At 48.2% G+C, this 18449-nt stretch overlaps 1 protein-coding gene across 5 annotated transcripts; it reads left to right on the forward strand.

The window, feature by feature from the left end:
- Window positions 1–788: 788 nt before the first annotated feature.
- On the forward strand, window positions 789–17974 carry TMEM39B (transmembrane protein 39B). 5 transcript variants are annotated; one of them, XM_060003383.1, is made up of 9 exons: window positions 789–884; window positions 2544–2670; window positions 3183–3402; window positions 4025–4108; window positions 4428–4582; window positions 11316–11652; window positions 12561–12748; window positions 16061–16181; window positions 17491–17974. In XM_060003383.1, exons 1-9 carry the CDS (start codon window positions 881–883, stop codon window positions 17947–17949), a joined length of 1695 nt encoding a protein of 564 aa, XP_059859366.1. In that variant the 5' UTR covers window positions 789–880; the 3' UTR covers window positions 17950–17974. The 5 variants fall into 5 exon arrangements, with proteins under 5 accessions (XP_059859366.1, XP_059859373.1, XP_059859384.1 ...); XM_060003390.1 differs by having other exon boundaries at window positions 17707–17974; XM_060003401.1 differs by having other exon boundaries at window positions 17718–17933.
- Window positions 17975–18449: the final 475 nt, after the last annotated feature.

The following is an 18449-nucleotide window of genomic DNA, read 5'->3' on the forward strand; positions in this document are numbered from 1 at the left end:
GAGGTACCAGACGATTGAGACGTCTTATAGGTCTTATGAGGGAAGAAATCATAACGGTTGCTAGTAGCAGCTCATTTATCGAGTGCTTCCTCTGTGTTAAGTGCTTGCCATGTATCATGATAGTAATGACAGCGAACATTAATTACAACAGACTCTGAAAAAAACAAAAACAGACTCTGTTCTACATGCATTATTTCACCTTATAGGCCACCAAGGCCTATAAGGTGAATATTACCAGTAAAGAGCAAGAAACAGGATTTCAAGTCTTGGAACTGGCAGAATCAGGAATTGAACTAAGGTGGTGGAAGACGGATAGAGTCAGATGTGATAAATAATTAGAACTTAGGGTCAGCAATACTAGGTGGAAGATTGGATGTGGGGGTAGAAGGAAATGGGGAAATAACTCCCAGGTTTTGATTGGGGTGGACCTAAGAGCAATAAGGCCAAAGAGAAAAGATGAAAGCCCAACTTGGGACGCGATGAGTTTGAGGCGCCGGAGGAACACTCATGGATGCAGGAACCGAGAGGCTATTCCGGCCCCCTCCCTCGGCCCTGAAGAGGTGCTGGGAGAAGGCACGCAAGGTAAGAGAAGAAGGTGAGTTCCCCTCCCTCTCGGGCTTTTCAGCAGCATCTGCAGGAAACGCGTGGGGGACCGCGAGACAAAGAGCGCGCGGGACTGCCTTGGTCCGAGCGGCCCCTTTAAGAAGCGCGCCCCCAGCTTCTAGCCCGCCTTGTATGCAAATTTGGCGGCGAGGCGGGAGCGCGCAGCTGATACCAGGGGACTGGGCTGCGGCGGTTAGTCCTCTCCCGGCCGCCGTCGCCTCCGACATATTGCCCGCTGGAGCTGCGGCGGCGAAGCGGAGAGCGCCGGGGGGAGGAGATGGGTGAGCGGCGCGGGTCCAACTCGGCCCGGGAACGGGCGGGCTCGGGGGTTAGGACGGCCAAGCTGCTAATTGCTCCCCCACGCGGACAGGATCCCGGCGAGGGGAGGGGGAGGGGATGTGGGCGTAGAGGGACCCCGCCCCCTCCTGTCGTTTTGCGGGTGGGGCTTCTGTTGTGGGGGCGGGACATCGGAGCGGTGGGAGGGGCTTCCAAATGCGGAGGCTCCTTGGGGGCTTTGGTGAGGACCCAGTCTTCTGGGCTAGAGTGGGCCGAGGCTTAGCGGCGGGCGCGGCCTTAGTGCTAAGGCCGGAGCTCCTGAGATGTAGGCCCCGGTGCAGGGGCAAACTTTCTGGGCAGTAGGGGCTTTGTACTGGTGAGGTGGGCCTGGAAGGAGACCTTCCAGAAGAAGGGAGCCCACTCTGGAGCGAGGCTTCTGGGCAGAGAGCTTTTATTGGCTTGTGGGCGGGTTTTATGAGCTGACAATTGTGTGTAGGCGGGGCTTCTGGGTTGAGGGGCTTTATGTGGGTGCAGAGCTTCTAAACAGAGGAGAGTGGGTGTGGGCAGAGCATCTGGACTGAGGGTGCCTGTGTGGGATTTTCTAAGCCAGGTACAGTAGTGCATGAACAGAGCTTTGGGGCTGGGGGCTGTTTGGGGCAGAGCTCCCGGACAAGAACTTTTCCGAGACGTGTGGGAAAAACTTACAGGCTGAGAAGCTAGGGCAAGGGGTGTGTGTGTGTGGAGGCTGCTCTGCTGCCATGAGAAGGTATGAACAAGGCTATACCTTTGACTGGGACTGGGGTGGTGCCTTTGAGCTTTGTGCAGGACTTTTGTGCAGGGTGATGCCTGGGAGCTTGGGCTAGACTGCTAAGCCTAGAAAAAGAGGTTGCAGGTCCAAGTTTTGGGTTCACAACCACACCATTCTCCCTTGACACTGTGCTCAGGCCCTGGGTCCTGACTGTGAGAGTCCAGGATGCCCACTGAGCTGGATCTTGGGTCCTGGAGAAAAAACTTCAAGGGTGCCCATAATTGTAAGCCTACAGGGAGTTGTAGTATCTGAAAGGAGCAGTGTACACCAGCGCTAAGAGCGCAGGACCCAGACCCCCAGACTACCTGTGACACAATGTAAACTGAGTTTACCAATCTGTGGAACCTTTCCGGATTCATTCCCTCATCAACAGTTATTGAGCACTTACTTCATGCTGGGCACTGTGGTAGGAGGAGGGGATACAGCAGTGAAAAGGACAGATCAGGATAGTGACCTCACTGGCCTTCCATTCCAGTGGGAAAGATAGACAGTAAATATGTTAACAAATGAATAAGATGAAGAGTGAATTGTGAAAAAATATAGAAATAAGATAGAGAGTTATGGGGGCAGATACTTACAAAATGGCAGGGAATGGCTCTCCAGAGAGTACAGCAAGTGCAGAAGGTAGCAATAAGCTTGGTTTGCTCAAAGAGAGAAAGGCCAGGCTGGCTGAAGCATGGGGGCTAGGCAGGGAATGGTAGGAGATAAGTTGGAAGAGGTGGGCAGGGGCCAGATCATGGGTCTCTGTAACTGAGCGACAAAATGAGACAGCAGGTAACTGGCAGCCAGTATCATTGCTGTTATCCTTGATATATGCCCTCTGGCTTGAGGATCTACCTTATGTCGAGCCCTGCAGGAGGACGAAGAGGTCCCAACAGGACATCCTACTGTCGAAATCCACTCTGTGAGCCAGGATCCTCTGGGGGCTCAGGTGGGGGCCACACTTCCAGCGCATCAGTCACCAGTGTCCGTTCCCGCACCAGGTAAACTACTTTCTGTCTCTTGTGCCTCACTGTGGGCTCTCAGGAGCAATCTGGACAAAGCTCTCCCTGACTGGGCTCTAGGGTGTGATACCCTAGATGCCAGATGGGAGCTTAAAGGGTGGGGAGCAGCAGAAAAGTCCCAGAGGGTGGTCAGTGGGACAGATGGCAGGGGGACATAGTGTAATAAACCCGAAGGCCTGGATTGCAGTTACAGTTCTGCTTCTGATTTGCTGGTGGCTTGGACAAGTTGTCTCCCCTCTCTGGGCCTCCTTTTCTTTATCTGTAAAGTGGACCTAATAATTCTTTCCTTCCTGGGGAATGTTGGAAAGACTGAATCAGCTTATGAATAGGAAAAGGCTCTGTCATCTCCTTTGTCTGACAGGCAGGATTAGGAGGACTCCATCCCTACCCTAAGCTGCTTTTCTGGTCCTGCTTTGCAATCCTGTGCCCCAGAAGTGCTTCTTGGTAGGGTTCTCAGGTCAGCTCCTGATGTTGTTCCCTCCCACCCCCAGGAGCAGTTCTGGGACGGGCCTCTCCAGCCCCCCACTGGCCACCCAGACGGTCGTGCCCCTGCAGCACTGCAAGATCCCCGAGCTGCCAGTCCAGGCCAGCATTCTGTTTGAGTTGCAGCTCTTCTTCTGCCAGCTCATAGCCCTCTTCGTCCACTACATCAACATCTACAAGACAGTGTGGTGGTATCCGCCCTCCCACCCGCCCTCCCACACCTCCCTGGTAGGTGCCCAGCTAGGACCCGCTGTGTGTGTGTGTGTGTGTGTGTGTGTGTATGTGTGTGTATGCGTGTGTGTGTGTGAGTGACATGTTTGGTTTTAGTTTAGCATAGCTTACGCAGAACCCTGTGTGTTTGGCCTCATGCTGGGCATGAGAGGTATAAAAAGAACAGGAAACTGATGATTCCTGAACGCTCACCCCTAGTGTGCTCAGCACCACACTACACAGTGTAATGGTAGCAGAGATGAATCTGACTCAGATTTTGTCTAAAGGAGCACAGAGTCTTAAGTCCTGTGGGGGAGGTGAGTCACAGGCATACATGGCTATTTCAAGGAGAGGAAAGAGCTCTGTGCAGAAGGAGAGGTGCAGGGGCAGGGGCATGGGTGATCAGAGCAAGAGGGCTCACACACCACTCTCTTGTCTCCAGGGACTGTCCCACTTTCCTCCTCTGGGTCCTGTTCTACTCCTCTAGGTATTTTCCTGGTCTGACTCAGCTGGAGGCCTATGAAGGTCAGAGAGTGGGGACAGTCCTGATGGAAAGGACTGGGCAGGGGGAGGTGGGTATGCGAAAAGCCCGTACATGGGCAGGGGGCCCACGTGACCCCCAGCCTCTGCCCCCTGACAGAATTTCCACCTGATCGACTTCAACTTGCTGATGGTGACCACCATTGTTCTGGGCCGCCGCTTCATTGGGTCCATCGTGAAGGAGGTGATTGGGTCCCAGAGGCTGGCTGGGGAACTCTGGGACTCCCCTTTACCCATGGGGGTACCAAGGAGGTGTGCCCAGCCCTTCAACCCTGAGGCATTTCCTTGGGGCTCCCTTTGAACTTGGTTGAAGAGTATTACATCCCATCGGCTCTTGGAGTTTCCTGGGCGTCGAGGGAAAGGATTCACCTTGCCAGGTTCTGCCCAGCCTGCTGCCCCACGTTTCCCCGGGCGGGATCACGGGCCATGCTGGGTGGGATTTGGGCACAGCCTCCATGACCTCCATCCAAGGCCCCATCCCGTCCTATCTCGCCCTGACCCAGGCTTCTCAGAGGGGGAAGGTCTCCCTCTTTCGCTCCATCATGCTGTTCCTCACCCGCTTCACCGTTCTCACGGCAACAGGCTGGAGTCTGTGCCGCTCCCTCATCCACCTCTTCAGGACCTACTCCTTCCTGAACCTCCTGTTCCTCTGCTATCCGTGAGTACCCCTCACTCCACCCCCTCACTGCCCAGCACGTGTTCCTGACCTCTGCCCTGAGTGTGGCTGGGCACTGGGCCCCCGTACCCAGTAGACTCACAGGCAGGCAGCAACAGTACCCTCTCACATTGTCTGACAGTATCGTTCTGAGATCAGGACGATTAGCTTTCTTTTGCAGGAGCAGAAACTGAGACGGCAGGCATAATTTCCCCAAGGTGCCCTCAAGGGGGAGGTCAGAAGGGGACTCAGATCTGAGTGTATATCCCACAGCTCCTGAGGGGGTATGCACGGGCTTCATCTTCCTCTCTCTTCCTTTCCTCTCTCTCTGGTTCTTTCTCTTTCTCTGTCTCTTTGCATATCTTAGTGTTTATGTAGTCTCTCGGTGCCTCCCCCAGGTATGTATGCTTGCAAGCACCTGGGTGCACGCATGTTTCTGTGTGGGTGTCTGTGCATGAAGCGTGTGTGTGTGTGTGTGTGTGTGTGTGTGTGTGTGTGTGTGTGTATCTTCACATGCATATCCGTATGTCTGTCTGTGTGTCTGCTTTGCTCACTCACTTCCTCCGTCTTGCCAGAACCCAGATTGTTGAGGATGGAAAGATAGTGTCTGGGAGGAGCACAGGCCTGCCCCTTTCTAGACTAGAATTGGGGAGAGCTTTGGCAAGATGTCCACTCTGGCTGTTTCTGGGGCAGGCTGCTGGCTGCCTGGGCATTAACAGTCATTTCCCAACCCCTGGGCTTTCTGAGTCATGAACTTCCTCAGGCTGGGTCACCTCTGTTCCCTGGGAAGCTTCAGAACTGGACACTCGTCTCTCCCCTGTGTGATCAAAAGGTCACTGTCATGGTAGGAGCCAAATCACACTTGCTTTAGTTATAACTAGTTTTTAATTATAAGAGTGATACATGTGTCACGTAACAATATTAAACTTTACAGAAGCTTTTAACTTAGTAAATGGAAGTCCCACATAATCTCAGTCCTCCAGAAAACCATTATCTTGCAGCATGTCCTTCTAAATTTTTTCTGTGCAAGTACCCACACATATACATTTTTTAAAAACAGAAAAATAGGGTTAATCTCTATGCATGATAATGTATAATTTATTACACGTTCACATAGTCATATAACTTGGATATTTTCCTATGGCAGTATATATGGGTCTGCCTCAGTTGTTTAAATGGCCTCATAGTATTCCATTGAATTGACTTTTCACAATTGGTTTTGTTTGTCTTCTGTTGGTGGACTTTTGAGTTGTTTCTAGCTTTTCCCTATTGGAAACAATGAGGCAGGGAACATTCTTTTGCATACATCTTTGCACACTTGTCCAAAATTTCTGTACAACAGATTCCCAGAAGTAGAATTATTGCACCAAAAGCTATGTTTTACATTTTTGATAGATATCAACAAATGGCCCTCCAAGGTTGTACTGATTAGAAATGTCAACAGTTGCCTTAATTTGACACTTTCTGGTGACTACTCAGACATCACCCAGTGTTCATATTTTGCTTTATTTTATATTATTTAATCTTTAAATTTTTATTACTATAAGACACATATATCATAAAAAAATCAAATTCAATAGTGCTAAAAAACTTGATGATGGGAATTCTCTGGTGGTCCAATGGTTAGGACTCCATGCTTTCACTGCTGAGGGTGTGGGTTCAATCCCTAGTCAGGGATCTAAGATCCCACGAGGTGTGGTGTGGCCAAAAGAAAAAAAAAGCTTATGATGAGAAACAGCCTTTAATCCCACCCTCCAGATTTTTAGTCCCACTTCTCAAAAGCAACCTCTTTTACTGTTTCTGGTTTTAAGTGTTCTCTGAGTTACCTCCATAATTTTAATATCCTTATGCTTTTGTTTATTTCTTTACACATTTATTTATTGATTTTATAATTGGGTAATAGGTTCACATCATTAAAACTGAAAAACAGATAAAAGAGCATAGAATGAAAAATTCTTCCCTTGACTCCTGTCTCCCAGCTACCCAGTTTCCCTTCCACTCTTAGAAGGAAGGGAACCTAACCACCACGAGGTAACCGCCATGTTTCTGGTTTCTTATATATCCTGCATATACAAGCATACCACACACACACACACACACACACACACACGTACACACGCACACATGCACATATACATTGATTCCCTGCATTGACAGATGAAGATTTACTTCACCTTCTATCCGTACTGTTCCTAGTATTTGATAATTGTTATTATTTTTAATTTTCTGTTGGGCCTCTTTTTCAATAATATGAGTATGCCTGTGTTTTTTATTCCATCAACAATAGTCAGTGTCTTAATCCCTTTTATGTAAGAACATAATATTAGGAGCCCTGTCCATTGGCTTTTCCTCCCCTCTTCCTCCTATCACTTCCTGGCAGCTGTACTCTTATATTGTCATGCTTGACATTCACATTCTCCTATATAGCCACATTTAAGTCTTCCATTCTTTGTCTAAGGCTAATTCTAAAAATTAAAAACCAATAAGTGGCCTTGATATTATTGTGAGTATGAAAATATTATTCACTGCAGGACCAAGTAGTGTGCATAGATGATATTCCTTCTCTATATTTACTGAATTATAATCTTGGGCCTCTTAAAAAAAGAATGTTCCTAGTGTCAAGGTCAAATGGTTTCTCTTTTCTTATATTCCATCAATTGCTTAAAACCATGCCACATTTTAGTTTGCTTCATATTTAGATTGTAACTTTCTTATATAGCTTTTTATTTTTCTTGGAGTTTCTAATTGCCTTTCTTTTTTCTTGTTGACAAAAGAATGATGGGCCTTCAACATATCCTCAAGTTTATCCAGCCTGTCAATCATACTACCTGTTGCCTGGAGTCCATTTTTCCCTCCAAAGACATCCCTCCTGGAGCCCTCCATCCTCCTGCTCCAGTCTGGAGTGGTTGCTCTTTAAGCCTGCTATACAGCTCTCAGCCTGGGACTTCCTTTCCTGCCCTGCTGGGTTGGATCCACTGTTTCTTGGATCCCGTGTCTTCTTCTTTCTTGGTTTTCTCCCTTATTTTGCTGGAGTGCATTATGAGGTAATTTTCTTAACAAGGGGTATATGGGAGGTATATACAGTCTTAGTCCTTGCATGTCTGAAAATGTCTTTATTCTGCCCTCATACTTGATTGATGGTTCGGCCAAATGTCGATTTCTAAGTTCAAATTCATATTCTGTCAGAATTTTGAAGATGTTGCTCCATTGTGTCTAGCATCCAGTGTTTCTAATGAGAAGTCTGATGCTAGTTTGATTCCAGTTACTTTGTGGATGACTTGTTTTTTCCTTTCTGAAAGCTTTTGGGAGCATTCTGTTTATCTTTTGATTATTTGAAATTTCACAAGAATGTGTCTGATATGGAACTTTTGTCATTCATCTTATCAGTACTCTAGGACTTTTTTAACCTGGAGACTTGTGTATTTCTTCAGGTCAGGGAAATTTTCTTCTATTATTTCTTTGATAATGTCTTCCCTTCCATTTTTTCTGTTCTCTCTGGGACTTCTCTGTATTGGATGGTAGACCTCATAGATTGGTCATCTGTTTCTCTTATATTTTCCCTCATACTTTTCATCTTTCTCCCTTTCTTCCTCTCCCTCCATCCCTCCCTCCCCTCTTTCTTTCTCTCTCTGACTCTGTCTCTCTCTTTCTCTATCTATCTTTTTCTCTTTCTTTTTACTTTATCTTTAGGGGGATTTTCTCAACTTCATCTTCCAGCTTTTTTATTGAGATTTTTTTCAGCAATCATATTTTTCATTTCTAAGTCCTCTTTCTGGATTTCTGATTGTTCTTTTCTCATAGTATTCTGTTCTTGTTTTAAAGATCTCTTACGTTCCCTCAATTTTGTCTTTCCACTAGGTCAATTTTTCTGTTTCATGCTGCTAGTTTACTAAGTGTAGATAGTTTCTTTGGTTGTCTGTTTACATTTAAGAGTGGAGGACTGAGTGGCTTGGAATGCATTTTCTCTCCCTCTGCCATTGTATACGTGAATGGGAGGTTTGACTGGGAATTCTAAGTATGTGGGCAGGGCACACTGACTGGTAGACTTTGCTTTAGGAAGAGTGAGTGAGGTGCTAATTGTCAAGCTGTGTGCACCCATAGACCAGAAAGGGAAGGGGGGTATTACTGTAGGGTGCCCCCATTAGAGACCTCAGTTCTCCTCAGTTTATTCAGTTTCTTTAGAGAAGAATCTTTCAGGGCAGATTGTGTCAGGTTTGTAGGAGAATAAAGGGAGTGACTCATAAATGAATACAGATCTGTGTTTAATCCCTTTTGTTCAGCCCTGCTTCTCACTTCTACCCTCTATCAAATGTGCCCAGTTCAAGCCAGTCTCTCTTGGGTCACTCTGGGCAGATAAGCTCCTACCCCCGTTGTAACCCTCTCATGGCACATTCTAGACCTACGCTATCCAGTTTAGTAACTTCTAGCTGCCTATTGTTATTAAACATTTGAAATAGGCTAGTTTTAACTGAAATGTGCTGTTAGTGTAAAACGTACACTGGATTCTGAAGACTTAATACAAAAAAAGAAAGTAAAATATCTCATTCATAAATAATGATTATATATTGAAACGATAATATTTTGCCTATATTGGGTTAAGTAAAATAGAGTATTAAAATTAATTTCTTCTTTTTTTTAATGCGGCTACTAGAAAATTTTTAATTACATGTGTGACTCTCATATTTCTATTGGACTGCGCTACTCTAGATGATGACCTCCTCATCTGTCAACATGTTTCCATCTGCTGTGTAAATTTGTCAGAATCACTTATGTACTGATAACCCTCACTCCCATTCTCTTTGCTGATATGGATTTATTTTCTACTTTTATTTGTTTACTTTCTACATTGATACTGTCACATCTAGGATGGAGAGGATGAAAGAGGGTCTGCCATCTTGCATGTGAAGTTGTTTCTAACTTGTGACCTGTCAGAGCAGCTACTCGCTGTTATCAAATAATTTAATTGTATCGGCAGTCCTTCTTAGTGGGAAAGCCAAGAAGATTCTTAAGTACTTGTCCTTAAGGTTGAGTCTGAAGCCCTTGTATGTTCATGTAGGTGCCCCACGCCCTCATTCCCACCAAGTGCCCTGAAGAGTGTTTTGGGAATCCCATTTCAGTGTTCTTTTCTGTCCCACAGAATCATTGACCTCTTTCTTTCCTAAACAAAATTGTATTGATCTACTTTAGGCCAGACACCATGCTGGGCATTGTTGCAAAGATTAAAAGAGAGTATTTATTAAAACACTAGCATAATGCCTGACTGAGCGTAGAGAATCAGTACAAGCTAGGTAACTTAAGGCAAGTTAAGGAAACGGAGGCTCTTAGAGATTATATAACTTGCCCTAAATCACAGCATTAGTAAGTGGCAGAGCTGGGATTTTAATCCTAGCCTATTTGACCCCAAAGGTTATGCTCTTGACCAGAATTCTCTAAGTTATCTTACTTGAACCTTACCCTAGGAGAAGTGGAAGCATTCCCATTCTATAGGCCAGAAAGCAAAAACCCAAAGAGGCTAATTATATGAGTGCCCAAGAACACTCATATATCCCTTCCTGGAAGTTCAGAATAAAGAAAGAGAACATTACTATAGATAAGAAAATGTAGCATTCTCACTGGGTCTGGCTCCTGGCAGCAGCCCAGGGACCCTTCTGGAGCTACGTCTGAGAGCCTGGGGAAATTGAGAGGCCCTAAGCTAAAACAAGGAATGCCTGTCAAGAGCACCTATCATGACGTTCCATGTACTGTGCTTGGCACTTACCCACTTTAATGATCTACTCTTCTGGGCTATGGGTCTGTCTAGTTTTCTCCTTAAATGATATCAGCCACACACTCTATCTCTTAACTAATTAGCTCCAGCCCTGACCTAGGGGTACTCCTCAGGGGAAGTGGTTTGTACTGTTCAAGGGCCCATTTCAGTGCCTGGCACATAATAGACACACAATAAATATTGTTCCTGAACTGTCCTCCTCTGCAAGCTACAGAGCTGCCCCCATGTGCACCCATGACAATGTCTACCTCTCCTTTGTGGTACCATGTATATTTTCTTTTTTTTTTTTTTAACATCTTTATTGGGGTATAATTGCTTTACAATGGTGTGTTAGTTTCTGCTTTATAACAAAGTGAATCAGTTATACATATACATATGTTCCCATATCTCTTCCCCATGTATGTTTTCAATTAATGAATTACTTGTAGTATTTGCTGAGTATCTGTCTTGATCACCGGTGCCAGACAGTTCTGGATTTGAATCCCAGCTCTATTACTTCCTTACTAGTTGTGTGAGCTTTCGGACTCCACTCCACCTGTCTGAGTCAAAGCTTCCTCAGCTGAAAAGGGCACAAACTAACAGTACCTAACACAGAGTTAAGAGAAACAAAAGAAGAGAATGCATGTAAAGCACTTAGTACAGTATCTGGAGCACTGGTTGTGCCCAGTGAATGTGGACTGTTAAGATTACTGCTGGGCAGCAATAGTCTGTGAGGGCCGGGACTCGTGTCTTGCTTCCTACTGTATACCTGCCGCTCAGCACAATGCTTGGCATGCACTTAGTGCTAATACATGGGTTGAATGACTGATCATTGGCTGGGAGGCTGGATGGCTAGAGGGACCGGTAGAGTCTCCCCTCTGAACAGCCAGGAGAGCTAAAGCCCAGGAGGAAAGAAGATTCCCTTGGTGGTTAAGAGTTGGGATCCTGGCCCTTGCGCAGGCCTGCCCTCACCACTGTCTTCCCCAGCAGGTTTGGGATGTACATTCCGTTCCTGCAGCTGAACTGTGACCTCCGCAAGACAAACCTCTTCAGCCACATGGCCTCCATGGGTCCCCGGGAGGCGGTCAGTGGCCTGGCACGGAGCCGGGACTACCTGCTGACACTGCGGGAGACGTGGAAGCAGCACACGAGGCAGCTGTACGGCCCGGACGCCATGCCCACCCACGCCTGCTGCCTGTCGCCCAGCCTCATCCGCAGTGAGGTGGAGTTCCTCAAGATGGACTTCAACTGGCGCATGAAGGAGGTGCTGGTCAGCTCCATGCTGAGCGCCTATTACGTGGCCTTTGTGCCTGTTTGGTTCGTGAAGGTGCGTAGCTTGACCCAGGGAGGAAAGGGGCCTCACCCTGCTGCCTGCCCCCCAGGAGCCCTCTTGCTCGCATAAATAACTCTGCTGCTCTTGATGAGATTCCCATATGTGCTCTTGAGGGCCAGAGTGACTCCTGCCTTCATTTTAGAGTGGAAAAAACAAGGCTCGCTGAATGCACGTGGCCCGCACGAGGTCCCCCAGCCAGCGAGGGGGACATGGCATTGTTGTTTGTAATACTTGGTAACGGAAGGCGGTGACTTGGTGTTTCAGTGTGGCGGTTTTGGCACAGGCATGTCACGGTGTCCCGCTTTGTCATTAAGTTCGAAAGGCAGGACTCATCCAGATCTGAGTGACTCCAAAGGCCTGTGCTCTCTCTCTGGCTTGTATGGCCATGTGGGAAGGTACCTCCCCAGCTGGCTTGACACATTTCTCTGAGGATGGGCTGCACTGAATGATTGGGGGTTGAGAGGACTTCATGTCCGTTGGGCACCTACAACCTGCTAGAGCTCTGATGAGTATTATAATCCTCCTCACGCCTCTCAGAGGTGGTTACTCTCATCCTCATTTAACAGATGAGGAAGCTAGCCCAGAGAAGTGAAATGACTTGCCCAAGGTCACATAGTGACTAAGCAGCAGAGCCAAGATTTGAACTCATTTCTGTTGAACCCCAGAGCCTGTTCTCTGGCTCAGAGTGGGAATAATTTTTCTTTGTAGAAAACTGAGTAGTGGGCATAGGGTTTAAGCCCATGATCAAGCCACCTTTGTTAGGTGTTCAGTCCTTCGTCTCAGGCCACCCCGAGGTCTCTCTAGGGCTGTCTTGATCTCTGAGACAGATGGAATCAGGGATGGGGGAGGGAGTGAGGCCGTTATGGGCGTCCAAGGTCTCACCCACCTCCCGCTGCCCCCAGAACACACATTACTATGACAAGCGCTGGTCCTGCGAGCTCTTCCTGCTGGTGTCCATCAGCACCTCGGTGATCCTCATGCAGCACCTGCTGCCTGCCAGCTACTGCGACCTGCTGCATAAGGCCGCTGCCCACCTGGGCTGCTGGCAGAAGGTGGACCCAGCACTGTGCTCCAATGTACTGCAGCACCCGTGAGTCTGCCCTTCTCTGCTCGACCCCAGCCCCCCCTGGTCAGTGTCTGGAGTCACTCACCTCCCTGCTCATCAACTCATTCATTCGATCAGCAAATAGTTATTGAGCATGTCTTGTATGCTAGGCCTTGTGGCCAGAGTGGGATATGGCAGGGCCCAGGAAGGACATGTCTCCTGTCCTTGGGTAACTTGCAGTGTCTTGAAGATGGGAGGAAGGCAGGTGGTAAATTCATAGACTCATTGACTTTCTCATTCACTGACTTAGGTACTTGCTTATTGGCTGATTTGCTCATGCATTCACTCATTGCTTCCCTCCTTCCACTCACTCATCCATCCAATCATTGGCTAATCTACTCTTTCAGAAAGAATTTACTTCTACCTAAGCTGTCCCAGGCCTGGTGCTGTGTATTGGACAAAGGAGCTTGGACTTTGACCTATAGGCAGAGGGGAGCTCTGGAGGGTTTTGAACAGTGGAGGGACCCATTCCAAGGTGTGCCTTAGAAACATCAGTCTGGTAACAGGGTATGGTGCTGTGTTAGTTGATGACATACCCTGGCCAGGGAAGAAAAGCCACAGGGAGGAAATGGCTAAGACGAGACCCCTTGAGGAATTACAGTCTGGTGCGGGTGATAGCCGTGTACACAAAGAGTTAGGATGAGTGGGGTGAGAAAGGCCCAGCTGCGGGATGGCATTGCACTCAGAGCAGAGGCAGAAGTCACCCTGCTCAGGAGCCCTGAGGGGCTGGGCTGTCCTCCCCTCAGCCTGACCCATCCTTCCTGGTGCCTAGCATTTCTACAGCCCTTCATCACCGTCTTTTTACCCCGGTTATGCTAATTTTCCTGCCTGTATTCCCCCATTATACTGGAAGCTCCTCAAGGCTGGGACCATCTCTGAATCACATCTGAGTCTTGGGCCCAGCACAAGGCCCAGCCGAGAAGAGGCCCCTAGGACAGGTTTGTAGGGGTAGGCGCACAGAGATGCGAAGGCAGGCTGCAGAGGCCAAGCCTCCTGATGTTGGCCCTCCATGCCAGTCAGGGTCCCTCTCAGGCTCTGTCCAGGTGGTCCAGAGAGTGGATGGATATTGCCAAATGGGCTGAAGTGGGGCTTGGCTTAGCCTAAGGCTCTGAGGGCAGGGGAGAGTAGAAAGAGAGTACATGGCTGAATATGAGGATAAACCTGCCCATGGCTCACCATGGTCTTCAGGTAAGATCCAGGCTCCTTCACGTGGCTTCCCATGATGAACTGACTCCTACCAGCCTTTCTGCTCTGTCTCTTCCCATGCCCCAACTCATACTCTGCTCTAGCCAGACCCAACCTCTTCGGATCCTCCAATTCTGTATGTTCTTTTTTTTTTTTTTGGCTGCATTTGGTCTTTGTTGCTGCGCACGGGCTTTCTCTAGTTGTGGCGAGCGGGGGCTACTCTTTGTTGTGGTGCTCGGGCTTCCCATTACAGTGGTTCCTCTTGTTGCAGAGCATGGGCTCTAAGCACACAGGCTTCAGTAGTTGTGGCTCGCGGGCTCTAGAGTGCAGGCACAGTAGTTGTGGTGCATGGGCTCAGTAGTTGTGGCGCATGGGCTTAGTAGTTGTGGCACACGGCCTTAGCTGCTCCACGGCATGTGGGATCTTCCCGGCCCAGGGATCGAACCCGTGTCCCCTGCATTGACAGGCGGATTCTTAACCACTGCGCCACCAGGGACGTCCCTATATGTACTTTTGTATGCAGGCTTTTGCCTATGATGCATGTTTTGCGTGGAGTGACCTTTCCAATTTTCTTTTCCTGTTTAATTCCTATTCATCGTTTAGCACTTTGCGTCCTCCAGGAACATTTTCCTGACCACCCAGGATAGGTTCAGTGTCCCTGCCCTGCCTGTGCTCCTCCTCTGCTGTGTTTGCTTAGTTACTTGCCTGTCATTCCAAGACTAAAGCTCCTGGAGGTCAGGGTCCTTGTCTGTCAAGCCCTCGGCCATCTCCTCACTCCTGGCAAATGCCTGGCTTGTGATAGGTCCAACAGCAAATTTTTTGTGTTTTTTGTATGTGAGCTTTTTTTAAGGTAGAATTTCCATACAGTGAAATTCACAGATCTTGAAGTGTACAATTCCTTGAGTTTTGATAAAGACATACACACCCATGTAACCCTTCCCCCATCAAGATACAGAACATTTCCAGCCCCTCGGAAAATTTCCTTATGGCCCTTCCCAATGACCCCCTCCCCCTGGCAACCATCTTTTCATTTCATTTCACCATAGGTTAGTTTTGCCTATTCTACAGCTTCATGTAAATTAAATCATACAGTAGACATTCTTCTTGGGTCCAGCTTCTTTCATTCAGCATATTGTTTGTGAGGTTCATCCATGTTGTTGCGTATGACATGGTAACTGTTTTTTACATGAAGGAATCAACAGGACAGGAGCATGAGATTGAGCTTCTTGTGGACAGTTATTCTCAGTCCTCTGGCCCAGGACCCTTAGATTTCCTGGGAGATCTCAAAGAACAATGGAAGAGAATTCACTGGTCCCACAACCTTATTCACATGCTCTCTGGGGCGCCTCTGTGCCAAGCCTTGTGGCATGCTCCGAGGACACAGAAATGAACTGGACACCATGCCTTCCCCTTCAGTGCTCCCAGACTAGTGAGGGATACAGGGAAATAAATAAGTGACAACACATTGGGGAAAGTGGACCGGTAGCAGGAGATTCAGGGAGCATTTAAAAGATGCTGAACTCTGTGGGATAAGGCATCTGGAAGAGCAGCCCAGCTGGAGCGAGCACCTTATGAAGAGACAGGAGCAGTGCTGGAGGAACTAGAGGCAGTTCTGGGTGGCTTGAGCAGGTGCTATGTGGTGGGGGTCATGGAAGGCCACACTGGGACTCGGAGGCCATAACACATTGTTGGGGACTTGACTCCAGGGGCACCGGAAAGCCTTCAAAGGGTTTTGAGGAGAGACTAGTCAGGCTTGGCTTGGTGTTTCACAAAGACCACTCGGGCAGCTGTGTGGTGGACTGCTGGGAGGCTAGAGGTGAGACTGATGGGAGGCTAGATGAAGAAAATGACCCCAGGGAGGGAAAAGGGTTTTCTTGAAATCCCTCAGAGACATGAATGTCAGCCCTAAACCTTCCGACTCCCAGTGCAGTGAATTTCTTACAGTTACCCATTTTATAGAAAAGGCAACTAAGACGCAGAAAAGGAAAGTCATTGTGTCTAAGTGATAGAAATGGGAGTAGAGCCCTGGTGGTCACCCCATGCTCAGTCTTCTCACATCCCCTTGTGTGGGTGAGCTGGGCGTAAGGGAGTTTTGTCGGGCTGTGCCTCCAGGTGGACTGAAGAATGCATGTGGCCACAGGGCGTGCTGGTGAAGCACAGCAAGAACGTCTACAAAGCAGTGGGCCACTACAACGTGGCCATCCCCTCCGACGTCTCCCACTTCCGGTTCCACGTGAGTCTCCTCCCCTGGGAAGGAGGGGTGGGGCCTGATCTAGAGGGCAGGAGGATCAGCGGGGCAGGAAGGCGATGTCATAGCAAGAGGCGGCTATTTTCAATATTTCCCAAATCCAAAAGAAGACAATGCACATGTGCAGCCCAAGGACAGCCATACAAATGATCCCTTCATAACTGTAGCTCACTTGGTACCAGATCTTTGAAAACATTGGGTGGAGGTAGAAAAGATGATACAACAAAAGGAGGGGTTGTTGGTGGTGAAAATAATTACACTAGTCATTCCTTACTGTGTGCCAGGCACTGTGGTAAACACTTCCCATGCACCCTCCCATTCAGTCTTCACCAGAACCTTGTGTATGAAAGAAATACCAGGGCTGTCCTGGTTTTCAGGTACTGAAATCAGCTTAGAGAGTTTAACTTGTTCCAAGGGTGCCTTACTGGGAAACTTGGGAACTAATGGTAATGGCTCATGGACTCAGTACTATGGAAAGGGCTGCTCAAAATCATCTGGGCTGGTGGTTTCCATTTTATTTACTTATTTTACTGTCAAAATCCTTTTTTCCAACTCAGTCAAACTAAAGTTCAGTATATAGGACTTCATGGCGCTGCTCTGTTTGAAAGGGTTGGAACTCCCCTCACTTCCTGCTTACCACTGTGGTAGCCCCTAAAAGACCTCCTGGAACCTGGGGCTCTGAGGAACACGGTTTGAGAAATCATTGATCTGGGCTAACCTCTTCTTTTCCCAGTAGAGAAACCTGAGGTTCAGGCAGGGAAGGGACTTGCCCAAGGTCCTGCAGCCTGTCAGGTGCAGAGCTGAGCCTGGCGTGCTGGTCTCTCAGACTCCTGTTTCCTGGCACTTCTCCTGCCATCCTATAATCAGCTCTTGAGGTTTAGGTACCTTGGCCCCTGCAGAATCAAGATCCCTGGACATCGATCATTCTTTTAAACTGACCAGAAAAATTTTCTTAGTCTCTACACTCTACCTTGCCCTGTAGACACCAGGTAAGAGTGATGTGTCTCCGTGTCCCCTGGAAGCTTCCGGCCTAGCGGGGGATGCTACACATGAAATAGTAAATGACTCAGGCTGTAGAGTCTATAATAACTTTCCATGCCTCTGTCATAAGATTCTACTTTGTTCAGGCCTGACAGTACCCAGGAAGTCACATATAATAAGGTGTTGGTTTTCGACCAGCAAAAGTTTGAGAGAACAAGCAGGACTTCTCAAGAAAAGAGAAGTCCTCCTCTGGGAGGAGGTGGAAGTTGATCCGGATCTTTTTTTTGTTTTTTTTGATCCGGATCTTAAACAGCTTCTGTGGGAAGCAGTAGTCTTGACAGAAGGAACACCACAAACAAAGGCAGAGAGATGGCAAGGTCCACGCCCAACCCTACGAAGTCTTCCTCCCCACCCAAGTCTGCATGGGGCCCAAGAACTTGACCCCTTCACTGGCCTACCCAGAACCCCCTTCCAAGAGGCAGGTTTCTGGAGCCCACTTTCCAGTCCATGCCTACTCTTTCCTGGGCAGTTCTTTTTCAGCAAACCCCTGCGGATCCTCAACATCCTTTTGCTGCTGGAGGGCGCTGTCATCGTCTACCAGCTGTACTCCTTAATGTCCTCTGATAAGTGGCACCAGACCATCTCACTGGCACTCATCCTCTTCAGCAACTACTACGCCTTCTTCAAGCTGCTGCGAGACCGCCTGGTATTGGGCAAGGCCTACTCGTACTCGGTCAACCCCCAGAGGGACCTAGACCACCGGTTCTCCTGAGCCCCAGGGCGACCCAGGGACAGCATCCAGGCTTCAGCCAGGGGCTCCCTGGGAATCGGCTGTTGGGGAGGGATGGGTGGGGGGCAAAAAAAAAAACAAAAACAGACAAAAAAAATCCACCAGAGCTTTGTATTTTTGTTACATACTGTTTTTCTTTGATAATTGATGTGATTATGAGGAGAAAAAAAAAGTCCTATTTTTATACTCCCAATAAGCCTGTGTCCTGTATTTCTTTCTCCTTTTCTTGCCTGTCAGGCAGAGAGCAGAGGTGTGGGATTCTTGGCCAGGACACCCCATGTGTGGCTTCTGGGGCCCCTGTGAGCTCTGCCTTCTCCGGTGGAGAAAAGATGAGACACCCGAGGTCACCGTAGCATGGTAGCTGCTGCTGGCTGAATGCTCGCTGTGTGCCAGAGGCTGTTCTACATGTATGACAGGCCTTGTCTTAATCCAGTTTTTATGACAACCCTAGGAGGTAGGTGCTGTCACTCCTATAGATGAAA

Source organism: Delphinus delphis, chromosome 1 (assembly GCF_949987515.2).
Source record: "Delphinus delphis chromosome 1, mDelDel1.2, whole genome shotgun sequence".
Classification (NCBI taxonomy): Eukaryota; Metazoa; Chordata; class Mammalia; order Artiodactyla; family Delphinidae; genus Delphinus; species Delphinus delphis.

Excerpts from the sequence above, each read along its gene's own strand:
- TMEM39B (XM_060003378.1), top strand. The coding sequence starts at position 2,501 with ATGCCCTCTGGCTTGAGGATCTACCTTATGTCGAGCCCTGCAGGAGGA. Across the intron at positions 2,671-3,182 it reads AGTGTCCGTTCCCGCACCAG|GAGCAGTTCTGGGACGGGCC; the intron begins GTAAACTACTTT and ends TCCCACCCCCAG. Across the intron at positions 3,403-4,024 it reads CGCCCTCCCACACCTCCCTG|AATTTCCACCTGATCGACTT; the intron begins GTAGGTGCCCAG and ends GCCCCCTGACAG.